Raw genomic sequence first — 27,892 nt, 5'->3', positions numbered from 1 at the left:
GGAACACGGCAGGGATGTCCGTTATCACCACTGCTATTCAACATAGTACTAGAAGTCCTAGCCTCAGCAATCAGACAACAAAAGGAAATTAAAGGCATCCAAATCGGCAAAGAAGAAGTCAAACTATCACTCTTTGCAGATGATATGATACTATATGTGGAAAACCCAAAAGACTCCACTCCAAAACTGCTAGAACTTGTACAGGAATTCAGTAAAGTGTCAGGATATAAAATCAATGCACAGAAATCAGTTGCATTTCTCTACACCAACAACAAGACAGAAGAAAGAGAAATTAAGGAGTCAATCCCATTTACAATTGCACCCAAAACTATAAGATACCTAGGAATAAACCTAACCAAAGAGACTAAGAATCTATACACAGAAAACTATAAAGTACTCATGAAAGAAATTGAGGAAGACACAAAGAAATGGAAAAATGTTCCATGCTCCTGGATTGGAAGAATAAATATTGTGAAAATGTCTATGCTACCTAAAGCAATCTACACATTTAATGCAATTCCTATCAAAGTACCATCCATTTTTTTCAAAGAAATGGAACAAATAATCCTAAAATTTATATGGAACCAGAAAAGACCTCGAATAGCCAAAGCAATATTGAAAAAGAAAGCCAAAGTTGGTGGCATCACAATTCCGGACTTCAAGCTCTATTACAAAGCTGTCATCATCAAGACAGCATGGTACTGGCACAAAAACAGACACATAGATCAATGGAACAGAATAGAGAGCCCAGAAATAGACCCTCAACTCTATGGTCAACTAATCTTCGACAAAGCAGGAAAGAATGTCCAATGGAAAAAAGACAGCCTCTTCAACAAATGGTGTTGGGAAAATTGGACAGCCACATGCAGAAAAATGAAATTGGATCATTTCCTTACACCACACACGAAAATAGACTCAAAATGGATCAAGGACCTCAATGTGAGAAAGGAATCCATCAAAATCCTTGAGGAGAACACAGGCAGCAACCTCTTCGACCTCAGCCACAGCAACATCTTCCTAGGAACATCACCAAAGGCAAGGGAAGCAAGGGCAAAAATGAACTATTGGGATTTTATCAAGATCAAAAGCTTTTGCACAGCAAAGGAAAGAGTTAACAAAACCAAAAGACAACTGACAGAATGGGAGAAGATATTTGCAAATGACATATCAGATAAAGGGCTAGTGTCCAAAATCTATAAAGAACTTAGCAAACTCAACACCCAAAGAACAAATAATCCAATCAAGAAATGGGCAGAGGACATGAACAGACATTTCTGCAAAGAAGACATCCAGATGGCCAACAGACACATGAAAAAGTGCTCCACATCACTCGGCATCAGGGAAATACAAATCAAAACCACAATGAGATATCACCTCACACCAGTCAGAATGGCTAAAATTAACAAGTCAGGAAATGACAGATGCTGGGGAGGATGCGGAGAAAGGGGAACCCTCCTATACTGTTGGTGGGAATGCAAGCTGGTGCAACCACTCTGGAAAACAGCATGGAGGTTCCTCAAAATGTTGAAAATAGAACTACCCTATGACCCAGCAATTGCACTGCTGGGTATTTACCCTAATGATACAAACGTAGTGATCCGAAGGGGCACGTGCACCCGAATGTTTATAGCAGCAATGTCTACAATAGCCAAACTATGGAAAGAACCTAGATGTCCATCAACAGACAAATGGATAAAGAAGATGTGGTATATATACACAATGGAATACTATGCAGCCATCAAAAGAAATGAAATCTTGCCATTTGCGACGACTGGATGGAACTAGAGGGTATCATGCTTAGCGAAATAAGTCAGTCAGAGAAAGACAACTATCATATGATCTCCCTGATATGAGGGAGAGGAGATGCAACATGGGGGGTTAAGGGGGTAGGAGAAGAGTAAATGAAACAAGATGGGATTGGGAGGGAGACAAACCATAAGTGATCTCACAAAACAAACTGAGGGTTGATGGGGGGAGGGGGGTTGGGAGAGGGGGGGTGGGATTATGGACATTGGGGAGGGTATGTGCTATGGTGAGTGCTGTGAAGTGTGTAAACCTGGCGATTCACAGACCTGTACCCCTGGGGATAAAAATATATTATATGTTTATAAAAAATAAAATTAAAAAAAAAAAAACCCACATGCCTCAGCATAACATACCCTTCACAATGGAGGCCTTGGCTACACCCTCTCCCTGGCTTTGTGCAGGTACACATTAGCTTTATTATCTCCATGCTGAAATTCCACTAGTTTCCACCAGTTTCCCATTACTATGTCCATGCTGAAATTCCACTAGCTGAAATTCACTGTGTCAGTCTATACCTCATCTCTTAAAAATCCTGTGTTCTTGGCATTGAAAATTGTTCCTTCTAGTCTGTGTGGAGATCTCTATTCATTTCTCGAGACCCGGCTCACAAGAACACATCTCTATTACCACTTTCTGAATGGCACTCTCTCTCCTGCCCCTCTTCTTAGGTCCACTCTTTTTTATTAAAGCTCTTATTTTCATTAGTTGTTTTTGAGTCCATCTTCCCTAATAGCCTATTAGCTCTGGAGGCCAAGGTCCAAAACTAATTATGGAATTAATGTGTACTTTGGGCCTCATTCTGCTTTAAGAATTTGAGACTAAGGTAGAATCATAGTTTATCTAAGAAGCTGGTTTGTTGTAAACACAAGTTGGTTTTAATCCTTGTGTGTTAGTTTTATTTCTTGATGTTATATATTAGAGAATACGATTATAGTGCACCTGAACCAAAGCATTTGCTCAATTTTGATATGAATTAAGACAGCAAGAGTATGATTAAAAATTAAAAGCAAGGCATTTCCATGAATTATCTATACAAAATTAATGAGTTGATTATGTAAATAAGCCAGCTCACTAGCAGTAGAAACTCCTATATTCCTGGAGAGGTTGGAATTTGTATAAAAGAAAATTCTATTCTGTGCTGCAATCATTTACTTTCTTATTATTTTTAAGTGTAATAGCCCAAATATCTAAAATAAATTCACAGAAGTAGAAATAGCATTTCCTTACCCTCTATGCAACAGCCATATATGGAAAGGAAGGATAAAAACTATCTATTAAACACCAGGGTTGTAAATTTAGAAAATGCTAAGCAAGCTGTAGGTAGAAAAACTAGTGATTTTGGCAAGGGTGCAGAATATAAGGTTAATATTTCAAAAATAAATTCCAACTCTAATTCTGAGAAACAAAAACCTGGCAAGAAAAATTTTCTAAAGTACAATTTACAACAGCATTCAAAACCATGAAACACTCAGAAATGAATTTAACAAATACTTGCAAACATCATACACTACAAACTACAAAAAATAAATAAATGCAAGGAGAAATCAAAGAAAACCCAAATGGAGAGATATTTCATGTTCTTTCATGAGAATGCTCATTATTTTTTTAAGATGACAGCCAACCAGAAATTGATCAAGAGATTTAATGTTTTTTTTTTTTTAAAGAAGAGATTTAATGTTTTAACAAGCATAATTACAGCAGACATTTTTTAGCAGAACTTGTAGAAATTTATATGGAAATTCAAAGGACCTAGAATAGCCTAAAAAAATACTACTCAGCAACAAAAAGAAATGACCACTGATAGAGTCAGCGACATTATGCAGAGCCAAAGAAGCTGGAATCCAAGAGTACTTATTGGATTATTCCATCTATATACAAAAAGTCAAGAACAGGTACAATTCATCCATAGTGATTGAAAGTTGTTGATTGCCCACAGCCTAGGGTTAGGGATTGATTGTGAAGGGACAAGTGAGAGTGTTTTGCAATGATGGAAATATTCTACATTTTTATTGAGTTGGTTAAACAAGTGTGTGCTCATTTGACAAAACTCACTGAACTATACACTTAAAATGGGTTCGTCCTACTGTGTATAATGTATAAGCCCATCCTGTGGTTTTCCTATATCCACACTTTTTTTTTTTTTTTTAAGATTTTATTCATTTATTCAACAGAGAAAGATCACAAGTAGGCAGAGAGGCAGGTGGGGGCGGGGGGAAGCAGGCTCCCTGCTGTGCAGAAAGTCCCTGATGTGGAGTTTGATCCCAGGACCCTGAGATCATGACCTGAGCCGGAGGCAGAGGCTTAACCCACTAAGCCACCCAGGTGCCCCTATATCCACACTTTGTATGCAGTCCCTTTTGCAAATAAACCTCTTGGATTCTCCTGTTTTGTAATCCTATCTGTTCCCTGCCCAGTCCCTGACTGAAATAGTGGCTTATACCTTTAGGCCAGTTTAGTCACTAGGTATTTGTGAAAGATGGGGGATTCCTGAAGTGTCTTCTTGTGGGAGAAAAAAAAAAGCCTAGGGAAAAGGGCTCACCTGTGGAATATTGTTTGCAGAACTCTAATGGAGTACTGAGCCTTCCACGCATCACCTCTAAAGTCCAAAGAGCTTAATGTACTGGATGTATATTACAACACATAAAATTCTATAACTTCTTCAAATGAAATGACTCCATCTTCCTCAGAAAAATATGACATTGTAAGGAAAAAGGCAATTAAAAAAAAAAAAAAACCTTACCCATGTATTTAATCTTAAAAACAGTCTCTCAGTACCATATATGACAATATAATTATTCTGAAATCCCCCAAAGTATAGAGATCATATTCTCTCATATATTTATATACTCCCTCTATACCATTTATATATTAGGAGATCTTATCTTTTGCCAGTTATGAACTTGGAATTAACAGTCACCTGTGTGGCTATGAGCTAAAATGATTGTGTTTTTTCCCCATTTTTCTTCTTTTGGCACAATGTAGATTTATGTCTGAGAATTCTATCATTAGAAAAACTCTCCATTACCACGTTGTATATTTCTCAAATACAAATGCTTCTCAAGTGCAAATCTATTAAGTCACTATCAGACACGCGTATAATTTAGCAACAAGCTCTTCTTTCTTTCTAAACAGATAGGTGAGAGCAAGGTCTTATCTAAAAGAAACAGGAACTTATTCTGATAGCATTCAATTTTTAACAGTATTTATAGAGCTCCCATTATCTAACACACACTCTTCTAGACATAGGAGTATACTGACTGGCCAAAAAAAAAAAAGATACCATCTTTGCTGATATGAAGCTTACAACCTTGTGGGAATGGAGACAGACATCAAACACATCTCATAAAAAGAGAGAGATTCATAAACGGTGAAATGTTCCTTGAAGGAAAAACAGTGCCACTATGAAAGAGAACAGGGTGATCTATATAAACTGTAGGGCAGGGGAATGCTTCTTGGAAGAATGGTTCCCAAAGCAGAGATCTAAGGCATGGACAGGAGTTGGTGAGGAGAGGTATAGATATGTGCCCACAAGCACTCCAGGTAATGAGAACAGCAAGCTTAAAGCCCCAACGCTGGAAAGTAGAATCATCACACTCAAGGAAACAAAACCAGCCAGAATGGTGGGCAGTAAAGGGAGAGAAGAGGGGTTATTAGATGGGTTAAGGAGGCAGCCTGGGCCATCTAGCTCACATTCAGCATTTAAACTTTAAGTGGAATGGAATGCCGTTATTTACAGAGAAGGACCCTTGAAACACCAGTAGTCAGTTGCACCAACTATCAAAATTGATAGGAAAGTTTAGAAAGGTGGCCACTAATATGTAAAATGCTAAAAAAAAAAAAAAATCAAGAGTTTTTCTACACAGAGAAAATCCCATACTTAGGAAGAGGCTGGGTTCTGAAAAGCTGTTCATAATTCCATTAGCATAAACGCAAAATGACTGAGAGAAATTGAAGCTTGTGCCCATGCCGTGTATTTTCACCAAATGGGCTTGTGAATTAGTCCATCAAAGCTGTTTAATGATAAGTGCAGTAAGTCAGTCAGAGAAAGACAAATATCATATGATTTCACTCATATGTGGAATTTAAGGAGAAAACATACGAACAACAACAACAAAAAAGACCAAAAAAAAAAAAAAAAAAAAAAAGACTCTACTCTAGAGAACAAGCTGGTAGTTGCCAGAAAGGAGATGGGTGGGGGATGGGTGAAATAGGTGCTGGGGATTAAGAGTACATTTACCATGATGTGCACTGATGTACACAACTGCTGAATCACTATTTTGTGCACCTGAAACTAAGAGGACACTGTATGCAAACTAGACTGGAAAATAAATGAAAAATAAATGTGTTTAACCAGACACATGCTTCTAAATATTTTCTCAGGCTTTTTTAAAGGGACAATTTTCATCTACGTCGAAAAGTTTCAAGCAAATGCCCACTCCCTTTGATGGTCTCTGCCGGGTTCAATGGCTAAGTTACCTGCAACACCTTCCTTGTCACCTTTCATTTTGATGCTGTGCCTCTCTGGATGGGCCCTTGGCCTCTCCAACCTGTGGCCAACATCAGCTTCATTAGCAGGACTCCACTATGCTTCACCTTCTGAATTAATACTCAGTTAATGGGTGACCAAATTGATACAAATGTTCTAGCCATATCTTTAATATTTTTCCATTTCACGAGTCACTTTTATTGATTCTCGATCAATGCTGATTGCATATGGGCACTTGCTGTGTGTTTTAAGATTTATTCACATCCTTTAAATGTGTGGCTTGCCAATTTATTTCATGTGCATGTATAATATTTTAATTTTCTTTTCTTTTTTTTTTTTATTTTTACTTTCATTTTCAATTTAATCCTAGAACTCTACTTTCTGAAGTTCTTCATGTTTTGGTACTCTCATTGCTGTTGAATTTAATAAACATGTTGGGGTTACAGTATTCATAAGCTACCTCAAAAATGACCAAACACTGAAAGCAAGCCATAGCCTGAGCTGTCTAAGAACAAAAGGACTGTGATCCATCTGATGTTAATATGAGCAGTGATACACTTGTGTTATAGAGGATATGAAAGTTAGAAGTTGAAAACACTTAAATAGGGAAGCATCTGTATTAATAAGATTTTTAACAAGAATGCGATCATGTTTAGTGTAATATTTAAAAATTATCTGCACTTAAATGTGTAGCAATAATTCTTTGCATATATTTAGAATATTTCTGGAAGGCTATTAAAAACTAAACTATAATAAGCACTATGTGCCAGATATTACTATTTTTTAATCCCGCTGTCTCACTTAATTTTCACTGTATCAGGCTATTACTATCTTATAGATGAGGAAATTGAGGGGATAGCATTAAGTCCAAGGTCATAGAGTAAGGAAATGACAGACTGAAAAGAATAGTAGGTATTTCAGAAGATGCAAAGTGCTCTGGTGGCAAGGTTTAAAGATGATTTAGACCCATTAAAGTATATATAGAGAGAGGTTGTTCATTTCCTATTGGCTGCTATAACTAAGTGCCACAAATTAAGTGGCTTAAAATAACACTAGTTTATTATCTTACTATTCTGGTAAGAAGTCCTAAAATCAAGGTGTCAGCAGGGCTGTGTTCCTACTGTGGCTTTAAGGGAAAATCCATTTCCTTGCCTTTTCCAGCTTCTAGGGGCTGAAACTGCCCATGTCCCTTGGCTTGTGGCCCCCTTTGCTCCATCACTCCGACCTCTGCCTCCTGTGTCATCACATCTCTTTCTCTAACCCTTCTACTTCTCTTATAAAAACCCTTATAATGACATAGTTAATAGATAACCCAGAATAATGTCCCCATTTCAAGACCCTGAATTTAATCATATTCACAGTATTCCTTCTGCCCAAGTAATATATTCACAGGTTTCAGGAATTAAGATGTGGAGATATTTGCAGGGCTGTCATTATATATAAATTATATTATAACTATATATTATATCTATGATATATATAACTATAATAATATAGTATATATTATATATAATATATAGCATATAGTATATATACTTATATATAGTTATAATATAATGTAAATCATATATAATGATTATATGTATGATTACATTATAATGATTACATATATAATGTAATATGATATATAAAAATATATATGCTATAATATTTGCATAGGGAGACAGAGAAAGACAAGATGGCATAATTTTACTTTATCTAGAAGTCTCTTCTGTCACCTGCTTGGGGAACATACTTTGGAAAGTTAAAACTAAACTCAGTGATTAGGATTACTCAACATGTGTTTTCTCTAGATTTCTCCCTCATGCTTTATCTGGTAGGATTTGAAAAGGGATTATTTAGGGGATTATTTTAAACTCAGAATTTTTTTTAAAACATAGCTCTATAAAAGATTAGAGAGCTGATAAATTAAGTGGAAACTAAAAACAAAGCAAAACAAAACAAAACAAAACAAAAAACCCATGTTAAACAGAATGTAAACTGGTTTGTTTTAAATACAAAGGAAAGGCATGGGGGAAGATTCTTGAGTCCAGAGACCCCAAGAGAACTTTCTCACTAATAGCCAGGGAAAGGTGAGTTTTCTGGAACTGGTCTAAAAGGTCGGGGGGGTGGGGGTGGCATCTGGTGGCTCAGTCAGTTAAATGTCTGCCTTCAGCTCAGGCCATGATCCCAGGGTCCTGGGATCAGGCTCCTTGCATATTGGGGAGCCTGCTTCTCCCTTTAGCCTCTCCCTTCTGCCCTTCCCCATGCTCATTCATACTCTCTCTCTCTCTCTCAAATAAATAAATAAATTCTTTAAGTAAAATTTAAAAAAAAAATAAAAGGTAGAGAACATAATGAGATAAATTGATTTAAAAGCAGGACTCTGGTTTTAACAAAAAGACCCTTAATCAGATAGCAAAGCTGATAAAATATCAGAATATGATCTAATGGAACACAATAGTTCAAATACTTCATGTATCTCTGATTGCAAAGGCTGGCCCAGGTAATGTCTCCAGATGTCTTTTGGTTCTTTCATCTACTATTTCATAATGGCACAAGCCAAAGGAGTAGGTTCCCTGAATTATGCCATTACAGGGGATGACGCCTCTATTGAGCCAAACAGGGAAATGGTTGTGTCTTTACCTTTCTAATGAAATTAATAAGGATTATATTCAAGCCACTTGTCTGGGATCACCTCAGCCCTTTTGGAGTCATAGGCTGCAATCTGCTATATAAGAGAAAAAAAAAAAAACAACAACAAAAAAGAAAAAAAAAAAAACAACCACCCCTTGAGAAACAGACACTTGTTTTCCCTCTCACGCATACACTCACACATAGAGATTTACATATAGTAAAATGACAAAATGGAAATGGGGATTTCAGATGGCCAACATAAACTCTGTGCTTTAGCAAAATCACAAATCCATCTATGGCAGGGACATGGAGCTGCTTAGAAAAAGCAATTTGCTTGCTAATTCACAAAATGCCTGCTCTATCTAATATAAAACAAAACATAAAAATACCAAAACAAAAGAAAACTCTGAACTTACAAAAATATTGAGAGGATTAGTCCCATTTTAAGAGAAATTGTGGCACTGTTATTAATTCTCCCAGTTCACTGAAATATTCATAAGTAATTAAATCAGCCAGTTGCAGTTTCCGTAGACAAAAACCATTGACCCCAAAAAGCCTTACCACTGTCCAACTAGGCACAACTACCAGGTAGCAAATTAAGGCTTTATGAGTAATGCTAGTCTAGATCTCCATCCTGGGCCCAAACTGGCCAGCTTATTTATTCTTGTTTATTATTCGACTTATGGAATGACATGGAGATTAAACATAGACCAAAGAACTATTTATAACAACCCACTGAGTCTGGACCAGCTGAGCCTTTTAATTGTGGGGCTGTCCTATTACCCACCATTGGCTTTTCCTAGCCCACCTTAGATTCATATATCCTAGTCCAATCTGAATGTGCAGATGTGCATATTTTTCACATTACAAAAGATTTTCCCTATGTGACTATTTAAATTCTCATTAAATTATAGCTTGGTATTTAAAATCTAAACTATTAAAAAACTATCTGATATAGTTAGAGACGCATATTTGAAAACATGGTATGATCAGTGACCAGCTTGTAATGAACATTGTCTATGAGCTGTACGTTGTGTGAAATGTCTCCCTATGTTGATTCATTTACCTATGTTGGTTCATTTAATACAACAGAATGAGGCAAAAATTGGGCTTATTCTCTGGTATTGGTGAAGAATGGTTTTATAGAAATTAGGTAACTTGCCTGCGGGTATACTGCTGAATAGCTATTTAGCTAGAATTTTAATTCTAGACTGCAGAATCTTATGCCAGATTTAAAGCTCAGGAATTCCATTTCTAAATAAAAAAAGAGGATGGATGACTCTAGATCTTTTTAAGTTAGTCTTGGAACACAAGTATATGTAAGCAAGTTAAGGATATCCTGGAGTGATCAATAGCTTACCATAGTTTTTGAGACACAAACACATGCCATAAGCTTTTGTTCCTTGATAAAAGGAAGAAAGAAGTTGTATGCATTGTTATGAGGGTTTAGCAACATTCTTTCTTCTTGGCATTTAACCCAGGTTTCTACAGTCTCTCTGCACCATTTCCACCTAGCTAGCTATTCCCATGGAGTTCACTATCCAAACTCTATGCCAGTGTGAAACTGTCCCACAGGGTCTAGCCCCCCACTCCTAGTGGGCCACCCAATATTTCTGTTTGACCACCCATTTTATATTTTCTCCAAGTTGAAGATGCTTAAAGCTAAAGACATCAATTATTCTGAAATAGTCCCTCTGCTCTCTTCTTGTCAATAATACTCCAAACGTCTTTCAATGGTCTGGTTTCTGGTATATATTACAAATAACTACTACCTATATAGGATATATAACTTCATTATGTAAAAAATATATTTATTTTTAATTTCCTATTCAGATGTCTCCCCTGGCTCCTGATTTCCTTAAAACTGGTGTTTTACTCAAGAAATCAAGAAAGGATAAATTACACAAATGATATAATATCCCAAGGAAGAGGAAGGTACATATGGCTCTTCTTCATTCACAAGATTTAGATGCTTTCTCCAGTGTGCCACTGCCACAATGGTGAGCCAACATATTCTTCAGGCATTTGCAGTTATAAAAGCAGATTAGGAAACAAAACAAAACAAAATCCATACTTCTTAGCCAATATTTAAGTCCCTTCCCAATCTGGCACTAGTCTATCTTCAAAACTTTTCAGATCCCAACAAAACCCCTTGTGAACCTTATTCATCTACCATACTAGATCACTAATCCCCATCCCCAAATCATTGTCTGTGCCAGTAGAGCCTTAAGTAACAAGAAATCATTAATATACATTTTGGCCTCAAGACCACCTGGTTTTTCTTGTTTCCTATGATCTCTTAATTCACATGCCTGTCTTATCCATTCAAAGATCTCCTCAACACAATACAACATGCACAAGGAGAGAGATGGCCTCATGCTTCTGCATCCTCCAATCAGAAAGAGTCACGGAGTAAACAGTGCCTTTGCACTCGGTGTGCCCTCAGTAAATGTGCTGACCTGATTTTGAAATAATTTTGCAGTTCCTTTCCTTTCGTTTTCCCTCTCTATTCAAGTACATGGACGTACATGGACACTATATATATATATATATATATATATATATATATATATATATATTTTTTTTTTTTTTTTACTTTCAACATTTTATTTATTTCAAAATCGATTTTATTGCAGCCAAAACAGTGGAATTAACTGTACATAATAAACTATTATATATATATACACATTTTAAGTTATAGGGAATAAAGTTTATTTTGGCAGATAGTGTTAAACAAAATTAAAGTTGCATACATTAGTAACATAACTCAACATCCTTAATTTGGTATAAGTGTGACACATTTTCCTGTGTTCTGCTAAATCACCATAACCTAAACCGCTTTATAAAACTGATGTGCTGAAATTTATCTTTACTGCTTTCGCTTACGCTCTGATTCCAAACAAAACTTTTCATAAGCTTCTTCTATCTCTGGGTCCATCTCATCATCAATATCATCCAAGTATGGGTCACCAGCCCCTGATAAATCTGTCCCATTTTCTTCATAATCTGGAAAAAAGTCTTCTCTTTCAAGTAACTCTTGGTATTTCTCTTGGTAATCTGGATCAGCTGCGGTGAAAGGAACACCATCAGAGGTATAAAATGTTGGTTCATTCATAAAATAGTTAGGATCATTTTCAGGTGTTGCTTCTCTGTATGTTGAGGTTGCGTGAACTCTACCCCAGTTACGAATTTTATATATATATATATAGATGGTATGTGTGTGTGTCAGATTTTTACTGTGTTCATTCTGCCTGGTCCAGTAGTCTCAATAGAATTGGGATGCTAGAGAAACTTGGCCATTATTATATCTGCATGTTTATGAGATAGTTGTACTGCAGCCTGTTCAACAGTGAACATGAAATGGCGGAAGTAGAAGTAAGACGCATCGCCATTAGGGAGATGTTTAATGGTGTGATGAAGGAAGTGACAAGCTTCTAAGAAGTGGTAAGATCAGTTTTCAGCTTTGACTCCAAGAAGTTGGCCTTTCCTGCCAACATAGTGGAATAAACCCTGCTCATGCCCCAGCCTGGATAATAACAAGAAAAAGTCTTATCTCAGTTGAGATGAATATCTAGCTAACAAAAGCAGAAAACTGCACTTTGAGACACAATGAAATGGGAGAAGTTTGTCAATAGCTGTTAGGTCTTCACTCAAATGTCAATCTTTTTTTTTTTTTTTTTTTTTAATGAGACAGTCCTACTGAGTTTTATTTACTTGGCTTCCTCCAAGAGTCAATAGAATAGATTTCTGCTCAAATTTCTCCTCACTGTTCAATTCAGAAATGGACTCTTCATTCTATCTCTTAAGGTCTCTCTCTCTTTTTTTAATTTGATTTATTTATTTGACAAAGAGAGAGATCACAAGTAGGCAGAGAGGCAGCCAGAGAGAGAGGGGGAAGCAAGCTCTCTGCTGAGCAGAGTGCCCGATGAAGGGCTCAATCCCGGGAACCTGGTATCATGACCTGAGCTGAAGGCAGAAGCTTAACCCACTGAGCCACCCAGGTGCCCCAAGGCCTCTCTCTTTCATGTTCCTTTGTCTTTCTGGAGATGGGTTCTATCTTTCTTGAGATAGGTTTTCAAGAGGCAAATAATCAATTCCAATGAAATTTGCCAAGCAGGAAACTGGTATAGATGATTACATTTTCAAGCTTGAATCTATGCATTTTCTCAGGCAGAAGCCCTAAGAAGTAGAGCTTCATAGGCAGATGCACATTGCCTAATTTAAAATCTCTACAAGAGAATATATGAGCTATCTATGTTACAAGTGTGGGAATCATCCCAGAGAAACCTTCTCAGTGGTCACCCAGGGCAGCTAGAGTCCCCTAGATTCCCTCAGGTGGCCAACTAATCCTGGTTTGCTCAGGATTTTCCCAGTTTTACCATAGAAGGCCCTGTGTCCTGAAAAACCCTTCAATCACAGGAAAGCCTAATGTTGACCACCATGAGCAAAGCTTTTACTTTTTCTATAATGTATCGTAAGACTTTTTTTTATGTGCTAAGTACAAAAGATGAGATGCCCTAAATAATCCTGTGAGCTCATTACGATTATAATCCATAGTTCAAATGAGGCATTATGATTCACAGATTAAATGACTTGTCCAACCTCACCCAGCTAATAAATGATGGAATCAACTTAAAACTAGGCCTTCTATTCCAAATTCTGTATATTTGCCATTATAACATATTGTCTGTCTTTTCCTCAGAGATGATACAGAACAGTCCCCTCTTTAGGTCCCACTGACCGAGTGGAAGAAATAAAGATATTATCTGCCCTCACTTACTGTTTTATTTGTAATTTGTATCCTTTGAATTGTTTGCACCCAGTTGGCAAGAGGGGATTTCAGAACTGTTTCCCAAAGAAACAGCTCAATGTACGCAGCCATCAAAAGAAATGAAATCTTGCCATTTGCGACGACGTGGATGGAACTAGAGGGTATCATGCTTAGCGAAATAAGTCAATCGGAGAAAGACAACTATCATATGATCTCCCTGATATGAGGGAGAGGAGATGCAACATGGGGGGTTAAGGGGGTAGGAGAAGAATAAATGAAACAAGATGGGATTGGGAGGGAGACAAACCATAAGTGACTCTTAATCTCACAAAACAAACTGAGGGTTAATGGGGGGAGGGGGGTTGGGGGGGTGGGATTATGGACATTGGGGAGGGTATGTGCTATGGTGAGTGCTGTGAAGTGTGTAAACCTGGCGATTCACAGACCTGTACCCCTGGGGATAAAAAGATATTATATGTTTAAAAAATAAATAAAAAAAAAAAAAAAAAAAAGAAACAGCTCAATGTCACATAGCTTTTTGTTTCTCCTTAGAAGTTACTTATACAACACAATATAAATACACACACACACCAGAATTACTTCTTTCCCTTGATGTTCGAGGTCTTACTGACGAGTCTGAATTGCCCTACCAGGTTCTTTGTTCCCTTATAAGACAGGAACTCCGCTGTCCTTCCTGAATTCTGTGACCCATCAATTTCCTGACTGTTAACCCAGTCTTCCATAAAATAGGTTTTAATCCAAACCTCAATTGTGATATTGTCCAAGTACTCTCCTCAGATTCTGCATAAACTGGAAACAAATAAATATAAACACTGAGAAAAGTTTTCACAGATCTCACCACATTGGACAAATCTGAGCCTCAGCTCCAACCCAGATAGGGTACTCTGTAGTATGCCAATCCATGGTTTCATTTAATCTATAGCTTGGGTACTTCCCATACTTGATAAAAAATAAATGTATCTTGTTGCAAAAATTAAGGAATCTTCGAAAACATGAGTTTCTGTAGTTGTCACTCTGACTCTGGAATAACTACTTCAAATATTGTTTCCTGAGCAGATCTTTGTATGTAAAGACTATGGGGCAGATGGTGTCCTCTTATGTGAAAAAAATTATATTCAAATTGTTCTTAGCAATGATGGCTTCCCCCAGTCTCCTGCTTTGGCCTTTCCTACCTGTGACCTTAGAGTCTGAACATCAAGATAATGAGCACGAGATATAGTGATGTTTATCATGGTTGACAGAGTTGTGGGAGAAATACTCAGAGCAAAAGCCATGTCTGCTATGCTTGAATGCACTTGCTTATGGAGACTAATTTCTATCTAAAAATTAAGTTTCTTGTACTTTTGGCAGATGACTCTGCTCTAGTTAATGAAAAGTATACTATCTTTTGAAGAGAAATTCACAGATTCTTTCTTCTCATTGTTATTATTTAGTGGTATTGGCTCAAACACTATGTTCCCAGAATACCTGAATCATTTTCACAAGACACAGGTATTCAAAATTATAGATATAGGATTCAAAAGATGAATATATTTAGTATCTTCAGTCAGGAAATAAAAGTTTCAGCTTGTCCAAATATACCTTCCACTGCTCTCCTTAATATACTCTGACCTGTTATTCTCTGATATATTTTCTTGCCTGTGAAACTATTCAAGTTTTTATACTGCTTCCTGCTCTGCCTTTTCTTTTCCATATGCAAATATCAAAATTCTTGGGGCGCCTGGGTGGCTCAGTTGGTTAAGCAACTGCCTTCGGCTCGGGTCATGATCCTGGGGTCCTGGGATTGCGTCCTGTATTGGGCTCCCTGCTCTGCAGGGAGCCTGCTTCTCCCTTTCCCTGCCACTCTGTCTACTTGTGTTCTCTATCTCTGTCAAATAAACAAGCAATATCTTAAAAAAAAAAAAAATCAAAATTCTATCCAAACTTTAAAATTAAATACAATGTCCTCTTCTCCATGAAGTGTGCCTTGGTAACTCCAAATCAGGAATATCTTCCTTAAATTTTCAGAGCTATTACCCATTATCAAGCAAATCTCCCTGTACCGTAGCTAATTGGGTAAATACCCCAAATGAGATTCTGATGTTTCTATAGCAATTGCTATCTTATTATTCCATTTACAGAGGATGTCATATTATAAGTGGAGATAAATATATGATGAACTAACATTCTATATTCTCAACTTATGAGACATAGGTAATTCCGAAGAACATTTAATTGTAGGTATGCATGCTTATAGTTGATCATAAAAATGGCCTTGGTTCTTTACTCTTCCCATGGAGTCAGGGTCTATGTCCAGGTCCCTTGAATATGGATTTATGACTTGCTTTGGACAAAAAAAAAAAAAAAATATAGCTAAAATGATGGTTGTCAGTTCCAGTCTTGGCTTCAAATGGCCTTGCAGGCTTCTACTTGTTTCCTTAGAATTCTGTCACTGCCAATACAAGCAAACTTGGTCTGACCAGCTAGACAACAAGTACCACATAGTCCAATCCCCTCTGTTGCCCAGACAATAGCCAGACACCCACAGACCATACTGACCATACATGTGTAAGGGAATGCAGACAAGATCCCTGGAGTCATTATTTTAAGCCACTGAGTTCTAGGGTGGTTAGTGTGATCATATTAGGATATAATATGTATATAAGATGTAACAGAATCTTCAGATGGGAAGAAGCTTTAAACACTCAAGCATCTGATACTTAAATTTCACTTTGCAACACTTCTAACAAGTCACACATAAGCTATTTAAATAACTCTAGAAATGGGGAACCTAGTTTTCACAAAGACAGCTCTCACTTTGGAAATTTCTCCTCATATTGAGCAGAAGCCTATAGACTGTATTTTGCCCTATGGGAAGCTCAGGACAATTTAACTCCTCTTCTTCCACACCTCCTCTTGTCAATATTTGAAGACCTCTAACCTCCTCTCTTTTCCAGATTCGGCTTGCCTGGTTCTCAGGTGGTTTTTCCTATGGTCTGATTTGAGATCCCTTTCCAGCTTGCGTGTTTATCTGCAAGCTGTCTCCTCTTTCTACATCTGTTTAACTGTTGTGCCCTGAACCAAGTGCAGATGTCCTGGGAAGCAGCAGGGCTCCACTGGCCGCAGAGCTACCCGCCCCCACTGTGGACCTGGTCCTTGGTGCACCCTAAAGCTGCTTGCCTTGCCAGTCCACCCGCTATCACCACAATCTTACTTGATCCATCACCAGATGTGATGACTATTTTAATTTTTTCATGTGTTGACATTAAACATCTTCCTCTCTTCTATAGAACCTAAGACCATTCCAGTGTTTTTCTCCTCTCAGACACATGATGGAATTGCACTTCAACCTTCCCTTTAACCTAGTCACTGCCCTGTTATCTGCTTTGCTCACCGCCATATCAGCGGAAGGGAGGTATGTCACACCTGTGTGTTAAGTTTTAAGGGTCTGAGCCCTGGTTGCCGCATTCTAATTGCTCTGCAGTGCAATCATGAAAGCATGGGTTGGAGAAAACCTCTGCCAGCCTGGTACCCCAAGCAATAATGAAGAGGAAAGTGCATCTTCTTCCCCTGTATTTATATGCACTAAAATTGTAGCATGAGTGACAAATAAACCTTTACTTAATACATAGAGATTTGGTAGATGTTACTGTATTATAACCTAGCTTATCCTGACTGGCACACTATTTATACATCTTGTTAGCTTCAGATTATTGTGGTATGCTAAGAGCTTCTGGATATTAATTGCAACATCTAATACACTAGTTATTTTGCCCAGCCTTATGTTTGTTTTTTTTTTAAAGATTTTATTTATTTGACAGAGATCACAAGTAGGCAAGGAGGCAAGCAGAGAGAGAGAGAGAGAGGAGGAAGCAGGCTCCCTGCCGAGCAGGGAGCCCGATATGGGACTCGGTCCCAGAACCCTGAGACCATGACCTGAGCTGAAGGCAGAGGCTTAACCCACTGAGCCACCCAGGCGCCCGCCCAGCCTTATGTTACCTCCAAAGCCTATACAATCAGATCCTTTATATTTCCATCTCGATCAATTAAAGGCAATCTTCCTATAGCAATTCTTAAAGCACTCCCTAAAAGCCTCCCCAGATACAGAATTATTTATGAATTATCATACTTTGGGTCTAATTATTCAATCCATTTTTTATTCCTTTAGGTTATTTTTTAGGAGTGATTCTGAAAATCCATAGCAAATACCTAGGTAGAAATATATCTACAATATTTAATTGATATATCCACTTAGAAATCTCATAAACACCAATGCATAATGAAACATTAAATTGAAAATAGAATATTGAATTCAAAAGAACCGAAACCAGAAATAAGCATGATTTATTTGCAAATTAATCAGTTTGGCCTAATAGTGAAGCAGCTAAGCTCTGCCCTTAGGTAGACCCAGTTCAAACTTCGGCTCTGACACTTAGCCACTGTTTGACTTTGACCATACTTAATGTCTCTAAGCCTCATTTATGTTACCTGAACAATGGAATGATTGTAACATTTACCTCAAAACACTGCAATGAGGATCAAAGGAGGTAATGCACAAATAATGCTTAGATGTGAGGTTGTTACAGTCTAACATTAAAAAAGGTATTAGTTATTATGTCTTTATAATAATTATGAATTTGAGGTAGTATCCCATTTTTAAGATGACATGGAAAATGTTTCTTTTTTCTCTACTTCATACTGTTTCTAAATGCTAAGGAAGACTAAAAGTAACAGAATTGAGGCAGAGTTCTAACAGCAAGACTTCGCATTTAATTAAGAATTGCATATTAAACAAACTCTTTTCTAAAAAAAAAATAAATAAAATAACAAAAGTGGGGGATTGGAGGGCAGGGAGGGGCAGAGGGACAAGGGGAGAGAGAATCTTAAGTAGGCTTCACACCCAGCAGGAGCCTGAGGCAGGGCTGGATCTCATGACTGAGTTGAAATCAAGAGTCAGATGCTTAAATGATGGAGCCACCCAGATGCCCTTAAAACCTGCATAAGGAATAACACGGAGGACATTGGGAAATGGAGAGGAGAAGTGAGTTGGGGGAAATTGGAGGGGGAGACAAACCGTGAGAGACTGTGGACTCTGAGAATCAAACTGAGGGTTTTAGAGGGAAGGGAGGTGGAGGGAGGGGTAAACCTGGTGGTGGGTGTTAAGGAGGGCACTATTGCATAGAGCACTGGGTGTGGTGCATAAACAATGAATCCTGGAGCACTGAAAAGAAATAAAATGAAAAAAAAAAAAAAAACCCTGTTACTTTCAGTAAAAGTAGTTACAGGGTTATGGAAAAATACTAATTTGCTGACAGTGATTATTTTATGGTTCTATTGTACTATAGTCTGCCTATGAGAGAAAACACTATTTTTATGGTATATGGTATTCATTTATCAAAAGATACTTAAAAACACATTTGATATATGCTGTATTAGGAAAAACAATAATCAAGTTCAGTGCTCCTCTTTTCCTAAGATGTTTTATGTATGTTAGGTGTACTCAACAGGCATATCAATTACATTTTGGAAAGAACCAGCAGGCTTAAGAACCATGATACTCATTAAAATTGCCAACTTATTTACTAGGGTTATTTTCAATATTTTCTGACTAAAACTGGTGATGACACAAGTCATCTAACTTTTCCAACATAAGTGATTATTCTGCTCAGTATAACAGGTATTTTCCATAGTTATACTGAACTGAAACGAATTTAAAAGACTGACTACTTGAATATTATCTTTATAAAGGATCTATCAATGATTTTAATTTGCCAGTCCTCAAACACATACTCTCTGGAAGGCCTTAGAGGATTAAACTTGATTCTATATGGTATATCTCAAAAGATTCATTGATTTCCTAATAAATTTAAGCCAAGTCAGACTTACATGTCATAATTAAAGAGGTTTTAAAAAACAGGAAATGAATAACATGCATATAGTCAATAAGCAAACTTAACACAGAGAAAGCTTTAATAAAGAAGGCTTTAATAAAACGTGCTTCTACAAAGCCCCCTCCCCCGCCCAACAGATTTGCTCTTAAGTTTCTTAACTAGCAAGCTTATTTTTATTAGACTAGATTGTCCCTAGTAGCTGCTGGATTAATTACATGGGTCCTTCCATTATGTTCAGAATCCAAAGAAATTATAACAAGTGGTAGCTTGAGAGATGTTTTTTATTATGTTGTTTTTTTCCTTTGAGATGGAACCAGAGCAGTGAAAGAAAACTTGAGTAAGAGTCGCAAAGTTGAGAAGGTAGAAGTAGCACCACACTTAAGCTTACATTGGTTTCCTTACTTTCCCAATTGAGAAAGGGTCTCAGGGTCTGGGTGTATGATACAACTTCTACCACCAAAACTGAGCTGACCTTAATAAATACTGATCTTTGGAAAATGTATGATTTGGGATTCCTTTAAATTATGCCTCAAGTACTATGAGGTGGAGATAGTGATTGGAGAAAGTAAGGAAGGCAGACACCTGGCTGGGTGTAGTTTCAGCTGGCAGTCACCTAAGGATGAAAGGAAACACAAGCCCTTTCTGGGGAGCCAACCAGCACTGTGCACAATTATGGAAGGCTCCAGTGCAAGGAACTAGCTAAAGGAAAGTTGCCAGAGTTGATGGTGGCTATGGTTTCCTTCCCTGAAATGAAGATATTATCTGTATCTTGGGCTGATACAGAAGAGGGGTTGTGTGCATTCTGTGAATCTAAAATACAAACCTATCTCTAAGAATAAAAGAGTGGCCTTTATACAATGAATAAAATTTGAGGTTGCCCTTGCCTGCAACCCAGGATGATCCTGAAGATTTTTTTTATCCTAAGTATTAAGAAATAAAAGTAAAAAGTGGATGGAAGAATTTTCTATGGTCAGCCATCTCAGCACAGAAAAAGGCTTCTATGATGGGAGAAATGAGATTTCTTGTGGATATGTAAACCTGGGAGAACCTGTTCAACAGTATCACTGGGGATTAGAGCTGGTGGGGGATACTTATACAGTATCCCTGGGTTGACTGTGGATAATATTCACGTCTCTTCTGTGTCTGTAGTCTATTACTAAGAAAGAACGTTAAGCTATAAACTCAGACCTGAACATGAGAGGATAAAAGGGTGTCAGTCTCTAATGTTGTCAACTATAAGCTATTAGTTGCCTGAGCTTAACAGCTTCATTTCCTTAGCCCTTTGACTGAGTACTTAACTGAGTAAGTTCTTTGCCATTGGCTGTGTAGGAAAACAATATGCCTAAACAAAATGGTTTATAATCCACTCCACAAACACTATGAAGCTTATAAGGCTGATTTAGATGGTAGTGACTTTGATTTTACTTCCATAGATTCCATGTCAAAATGTACTTTCCATGGTTCCCAAAAGGGTCATGGTTGTAGTCCTGGGGTCTTGTAGGTCCATACATCGAAGGTGTGGCTGGCTTCTGTGGCTAGTATCAAGATAAACTCTAATGACCCCATGATTTTCTAAATAAAGAAGGTATCAAGTGCTTCCTGAGTAGTTTCCAAGAGAGCCTTGGGAAGCATTCAGCTGATCTTGAATTAGAGAACTGATTGTCAGTAGTAAGCCAAAATTAGATAAGCAGGTTTTTTGGTGGGTAGTGAAGGGAGAGGAGGGCATAGAAAGCTAATGGCAGCTTAGCAACCAGTTCTTAATATATGGGTTTTAGAATGTTGGTGGCCTTATTGCTGTCAGCTTTCCAAATTAAGAGATTCTTTGTCTAGGCCAAACCTTGGTCTATAGGATATAATGTATCTGCCCAGTAGGGACTGTAGGCAGAGTGCTAAGGACTAAGAAGTATGGAGAGTTTATGGTAAGGTTGGGACTTCCCCTAGCTTTGCATGAGATTCTTTTCTGGCTGATCTAACTACCCTGTGGCACGACTATATCTGAAATTAGCCAAGAGATGCCAGGTCTTATTCAACCTTTAATGGATTAAGCAAGAAAACTTCCTTTATTACTTTTGCAAAGAGCAAGGTGACAAAAGTCATTCGATTATTAACTGTAAAAGCTCTCCTCCTTGGAGTAATAATGGAACTGATTAAAGAAAAGTTTTTAATATGGTATGAATTTATATCTAGGATGTTCTAAAGTGTGAAGGTTTTCAGATGGGAGAAGAAAAAGGCAAAATTTATATCTAGGCATAATTAGAGTAATATTTTTATGGATTTGTTCAACCCAAACTTCACAAGTTTCTCCCAAGTAGAGAAACAGGGATTCAAGCTCAAAAGCAAAGTAGCCTTCTGATCAACTGGGGTTAAATCTAGCGTGAGAAAAGTCCCTTGATTTCTTTTTTCCTTGTAGGGATTTAGTGACACTGAATTTAGGGGGAGAGGAGGAGCCAGATTTTTTTTTTTTTTAAAGATTTTATTTATGACAGAGAGAGAGAGAGAGAGATCACAAGTAGGCAGAGCAGCAGGCAGAGAGAGACGGGGAAACAGGCTCCCTGAGGAGCAGAGAGCCCGATGTGGGGCTCGATCCCAGGACCCTGAGATCATGACCTGAGCTGAAGGCAGAGGCTTAACCCAATTTTCATATGATCTCCCTGATATGAGGAAGTTGAGAGGCAATGTGGGGGGTTTGGGGGGTAGAGAAGGAAAAAATGAAGATAGGATTGGGAGGGAGACAAACCATAAGAGATTCTTAATCTTGCAGAAAAAACTGAGGGTTGCTGGGGGGAGGGGCAGATAGGGAGAGGGTGGTGGGGTTATGGACATTGGGGAAGGTATGTGCTATGGTGAGTGCTGTGAAGTGTGTAAACCTGGCGATTCACAGACTTGTACCCCTGGGGATAATAATACATTATATGTTAATTAAAAAAATTTAATAAATAAAAAGATTCATATTTGGAGTAGGTACTTGTGTGACTTCATTCACTATCATTTATTAAAGTAGTTTCATCAGATTGACTTATTTGAGGCTGGGTAGCTATGGGCATGTGTCATCCAAAATCCCTCAGAGTAAATCTTCTGAGAAAAGTGTAGTTGGATGACAGCCTTCAGCCACCACGCTTCCAGATTCCGCTGTAGCATTCATCCAAAGGCCATACTCATCAAGCTAATTCAAACCAATGACTGAACATGATGGATGGAGGTCATAGAGCTGGCCACATATGCACAATGTGGGACTCTCAACCATATACTTATCTAGGACTCCTCATTGGTCTGACACTTTTCTCTAGCCTCACTAGTCAAGTTTTTCTCCTTCCTTTCCCCTCTCCTCTCATAGATGTCAGACCCATATTATGGTCCAAAGGTTTCTCTCATCTATTCCAGCTGCCTCTCTACTTATCTCAGATGTTTCCCTCCCCAAAAGCTCTTGTACTTCCAATATCTTGCTGTGTGCTTCTGGTAGGACTCTTAGCTTATGAATATGAGAAAAGTTACCAAATTCCTATAAAACAACTGGGAGAAGTACGATGTTAAATACTAATGTTATCACTAAAACATGTATTTTTCCAGCTTTTTCTTTTCCTATCTTTTGATTTTTCTTTCTCCTGATTCCTCTTCCAGAGCCTACCTGATTTTTTTCTTTTTTCACAAATGGGAAAAAGAAAAGTTTGCTACGTCTTTTCTAGCAACACTTATAAGAGATGTACAGAGAGATGAGCAGAAATCAGAGCAGCACTATTAACTCTATTATCTGGTTCCAGCGTCTATAGATTATTCCTTCATTGATGCTTGAGAAGGGGGAGGGAAGGATCAATGTGGTCTGGTTCTAAATTGGTTAAGAATGTTGAAGGTAGAGGAGCGAGGGACAGAGAATTGTCATGAAGAAGTGGTGACTCCATTCTGAAAGTCGGCTACAGGTTCTTTTCCAGGACAACAGAAGTTATAATATTTGGAAGATGTATAGTAAATCTTCTCAATAGTGATTCATTCTACAAAAAATATATTTTAAAGTATTTATAGAAAAAGCAAAACAATTAAATCTTGCTGAAAGAAGTTGTGATCGAAGGTTATAGTTAAAGGAACTCTTCAGGTTCTTCAACAAGTAATAAGCATTCAGATAAGGGCAAACTCTCTTGATGACTGAAAATTATCACCCCTTTCCAATACCATCACAACACTAAAATCTCTTGGCACGTCTTTGAAAAGAAGTTTCTGGAAAAGTGGAAGGGATCTGTTCAATATGCAAAGATAATCATTTTAGCTAACCCCTTACACATCTTGCACTTAAAACATGGGTGTAGATTAACTCTGTTGCTTTAACACTGATAAACTTCATATTCAGACAACAGTTAGGAAAGCAAGATGTTATGAAGTACTGGATGCCAAAGGGAGGCGTTGCAGGAAACCTGAGGCCATAGACTCAGGTAAGTCTCCAAGATCAGGACAAACATGTTTTCATAATCAAATTGGAATTCAACCTAATTATTTTCTAAGAAACTTTCATTTTGTCAAGTTATCATTTTCTAGTAAACTTAAAGACACAGTCTGTAGGAGGTAGGAGAGTGAGTAATCTGCTGATTAAATTTTCTATGAATTACATAATGCTCTTTTATCACAGCTAGTTTCCTAATACATTTAAAGCACTGTAACTTTGTAATGGGAATGTGAGTAGTTCTTTACATATTTAAAAACATCGAAGAGTTTATAGATATAAAAGTAATGAAGATAATGACTTGTTATTTGACAAAAATCAAACTTCTATTTGATGTATATCAAGCTAACAATGGTCTATGTTATTTTCCAGGAGCTCCATATTTAAAATTTGAAATTCTACGTATTTCACTTAAAGCAAAGTAACATGTGGATGTATCTAACAGAAGATTTTCAAAGGGTGAGAGTATTATAAGCATAAATGTAAAACTAGGTCTTTGCCTAAAAAACATAATACACAAAATTAAGTGTTGCTTCTCTCTATATTAGACACACATGTATTCAAATGTCAACATGTATAAAACTAATCTTTCTATATGTCTATACTGTACATAAGGTTTGGTTGATAATTTCACTTTAAAAATTTATTACATTTTGCTATAGTATCATTTGCAATACTGGCACCTAGAAATATTCTTGAAAATCCATTGAGAAGAAATAAATGTCTTGAAATATTTGCATCACTTTGAAATAATGAAGTAGAAAGTTTTCCAAGGCATGTTGTTAAATGACAGAGAGAGGAAAAAACCCAAAGCTGGAGACGCAGGATAGCCTACCGAATAAGGTCACAGACCCTAGAATCAGACTAGATGGGTTTGAATACTGATTTGGCCACTTATTAGCTATATGGAGGAAAAAGTTTTTTTGTTTGTTTGTTTTGTTTTTTGTTTTGTTTTTAAACTGTTTCATACAAGAGTTCCCTAATTTGTAAAATGCAGGTCAAATGAATACTTACCTCACAGGGCCATTTTAAGGATCAGATCAGACATTATGTAAGAAACAAAACAGTACTTGCTACAGTGTCATTACTAAATCAGTGCTTATTTGTTTCTAGAATGGCCTAGTTTATGGCAGAACTACTTATCCTACAGGAACATAAACATGTAGTCAAGCGACAGAAAAAAGGCTACAAATTGATACCAATATGTAACTGTGGGCATTAAATGAGATTCTTTGCTTTTTGAGTATTATACATGCAAAATATACTTCATATGTCACTTTGTGATTAAATTTTAAACACTTTCATTCAACCATTAAATAACAGTGAAGTTTACATTTACTGACTTATTGACATAGAAAGACATTCTTGCACATTTCATTAATTGCTAATAAGCAGATCAAACGATAATATTAATTGTATCAATATGAACTCATTTACGTAAAATTATATGTATTTGTGTATACAATGATAACCTTAACAACTAATCCATTTAGGTGATTTTGACTTTCTTCTTTGTACTTTGTATAAGACACATGTAAGCGTAATTTTATACACACACACACACACACACACACACACACACATATACACACACACAAACTGTACATTATTTAAAAAAAAAACAAAACTCTAAAAGCCACTTTGTGAAAAAAGAAAGCAACCGTAAGTCTAGTTAGTTATACCATCATGCAGTATCCTGCATTCAAAATGCATATGGTGAGAGCACAGCCAGTTACCACTGTTGAACGCAATGAATTAAAAAGATTATGAATGTACTCACCCACCAATCACCTGGAGTCCAGAGAATTTGCAAGCATCCAAATCACTGCCACTTACTATTCGAGCCTTAAATCAAAAACAAGAAAAAAAAAAAAAAAACAAAAGAAAAACAAACAGGCTTTTAGCATACCAGAGCTGCAAATTCATGAATTTGGGACACGAGTCAACTGCACTAGACATGTAACACCTAGTATGACAGATGCTAAGCAGGGTCAGCTCCAAGTCAAAGCTACCATGTTTTTGTGAGTGGAGGTTTCACAATTAGCTGTCAGCATTTAAACAAAAGCACTGGCACAGTCCAGGAAAATATATCATGTTCCCAATAACACTTGCCCTTAAAACTTGCTAGGTGCAGTGAACATCATGAATCAGTCAAGGAGATCATGATAAGCCAGACTTAAGAACAGATGTTGAGTTTGACCGTAGCAGACCCCGAGGCTGGCAAGTTTAGTAAGCTAAAGTAAGCGCAGCTGGCGAGGTGTAACCTCTTCATAAATGCAACATATCGGGGGCACACTTAAAGGACAACCAAAGAATGGAAAGCTGGGATATCATGCACATCTCACAACTAAAACAGAGGAACCAAAACAGGTCTAATATGTCACAAACAAACATGTACAATAGACAAGGTCCCTCAGGAGAGAAGAAAAAGTATGATTTAAAACCTTTTCATCCACAGAACTGCTATCTGAAAGAGAATCAGGAAAAGAAGGAATAAATGTTAGATGGAGTATTTTAGAAGTCATTTAAACATATACATGAATAAAATGTTACTAGTTTACATTGCTTAAAATCATAAATAGAATTTCAAGGCTGAACCCTCAAGGGGAGAAAGATATTTGGTCTTCATCATTTAAAGAGCTGGAAAATGTGCCCAAATGCTTGTAAAATATCAAAAGGTGATTAAAGGGTTTAATGGAAGACAATGCGTCATGTAAAGGAAAAGAACACAGTTGAAGAATCAGAAGTCCTAAGCCCCATCTGGGGTTCTGCTACTTACTAAGCACATGGGGCAAACTACCAAATTCTCTGGAGTCTGGAATCTAGACCCAACTCTGCAAAAAGATCATGGATATTGTGCTTATTGGCGTCCAAACATTGTTCAGAGAATCAACAGAGATGAATATATGTCAAAGTAAACCCCAGGTGACTACATAAATCAAGCACGTTTTATTAAGGGATTATTTATTTATGGCTTGTCATAGAGACTCAAGCGCTAAAAAATTAATCCAATATATTCCACTCTGCAAAACAAACAAACAAACAAACAAGAAACAACTGATACCTGAAAGCACTTCAGTGACTTAAGATCACAAAGCTAGTGAATGGCAGAAATGGGACACAAACCCAGGGCTTCTGATGCCCTAGCTGCTGCCCTATAGATCCCATTTTTCAGGTAAGTTGAACAAAGCAGAGAGGGAGGGGTGCTGGTGCACAGTTTTCTAGCCCAGTTTAAGATCCATCACAGGGTAAACATTTCTCAGTTGCAACTTCTCTTGGGCCCAATGAACAATGGTAAATGATGGATTTTTTTTTTTTTTTTTTTTTTTTTTGTGGGCAGCGAAGCAAGGTTTATTGAGCAAGAACAAAGTGATAGTACGAAGCTCCCAAAGAGGGAGTAGAACCAAAGGAGTTGCCTGAAATAATTTTTTTTTTTAACTCAAATCTGAATCTACCAAGGTCCTCCTAGCATGGTCCATTTTTACTTTACATAGTAGCATTGCTCTTAAATTTATTAATCCAGTTTTGCTTATTAGTATAAAGCTGGAGGAATGTCTCTATGAATACAAGTTGGCAGAAAGCTAGAGCTGAAATGACCTTGGAGTTCATGGAGTCAAAACCTTTCATTTTTATGGATGAGCCCCAGCAATATAAAGATTTATCTAGGTCATGTAGCTCTCTGACAACTTTTATTGATAAAAAAAAAGTGAGATGTATTTGTTTTCTTGACTCATTAAGTATGGCTTCATTAATTACTTGGCAATATTTTTGGCTGTAGTTTAGATATTTCACAGTATCTCAGAATTACGTCTTTGAATATAAAATAGGATAAAAGCACAAGTAATAAAAACAGATCTTATTTCTGGCCATAAAAAAATTAAGATACTGCATTC

At 37.2% G+C, this 27,892-nt stretch overlaps 1 protein-coding gene across 2 annotated transcripts in view; it reads right to left on the bottom strand.

Moving 5' to 3' along the window:
* The window catches only part of LOC111153260 (unc-13 homolog C), a 574,799-nt gene that overhangs the window by 434,069 nt on the left and 112,838 nt on the right, over positions 1-27,892 (bottom strand). For both annotated transcript variants that reach the window (XM_022512170.1, XM_022512169.1), the window contains exons 2-3: positions 26,444-26,466; positions 25,780-25,844 (exon numbers count right to left, since the gene is read on the bottom strand). In XM_022512170.1, coding sequence (XP_022367878.1) covers positions 25,780-25,844; positions 26,444-26,466 — 88 coding nt within the window. The remainder of the gene's footprint in view (positions 1-25,779; positions 25,845-26,443; positions 26,467-27,892) is intronic.

Source organism: Enhydra lutris, unplaced genomic scaffold (genome assembly GCF_002288905.1).
Source record: "Enhydra lutris kenyoni isolate GAN:26980312 unplaced genomic scaffold, ASM228890v2 scaffoldscaffold31, whole genome shotgun sequence".
Taxonomy (NCBI): Eukaryota; Metazoa; Chordata; class Mammalia; order Carnivora; family Mustelidae; genus Enhydra; species Enhydra lutris.
Note: the sequence above shows the minus strand (reverse complement) of the source record. Positions and strands in the feature narration are given on the sequence as shown.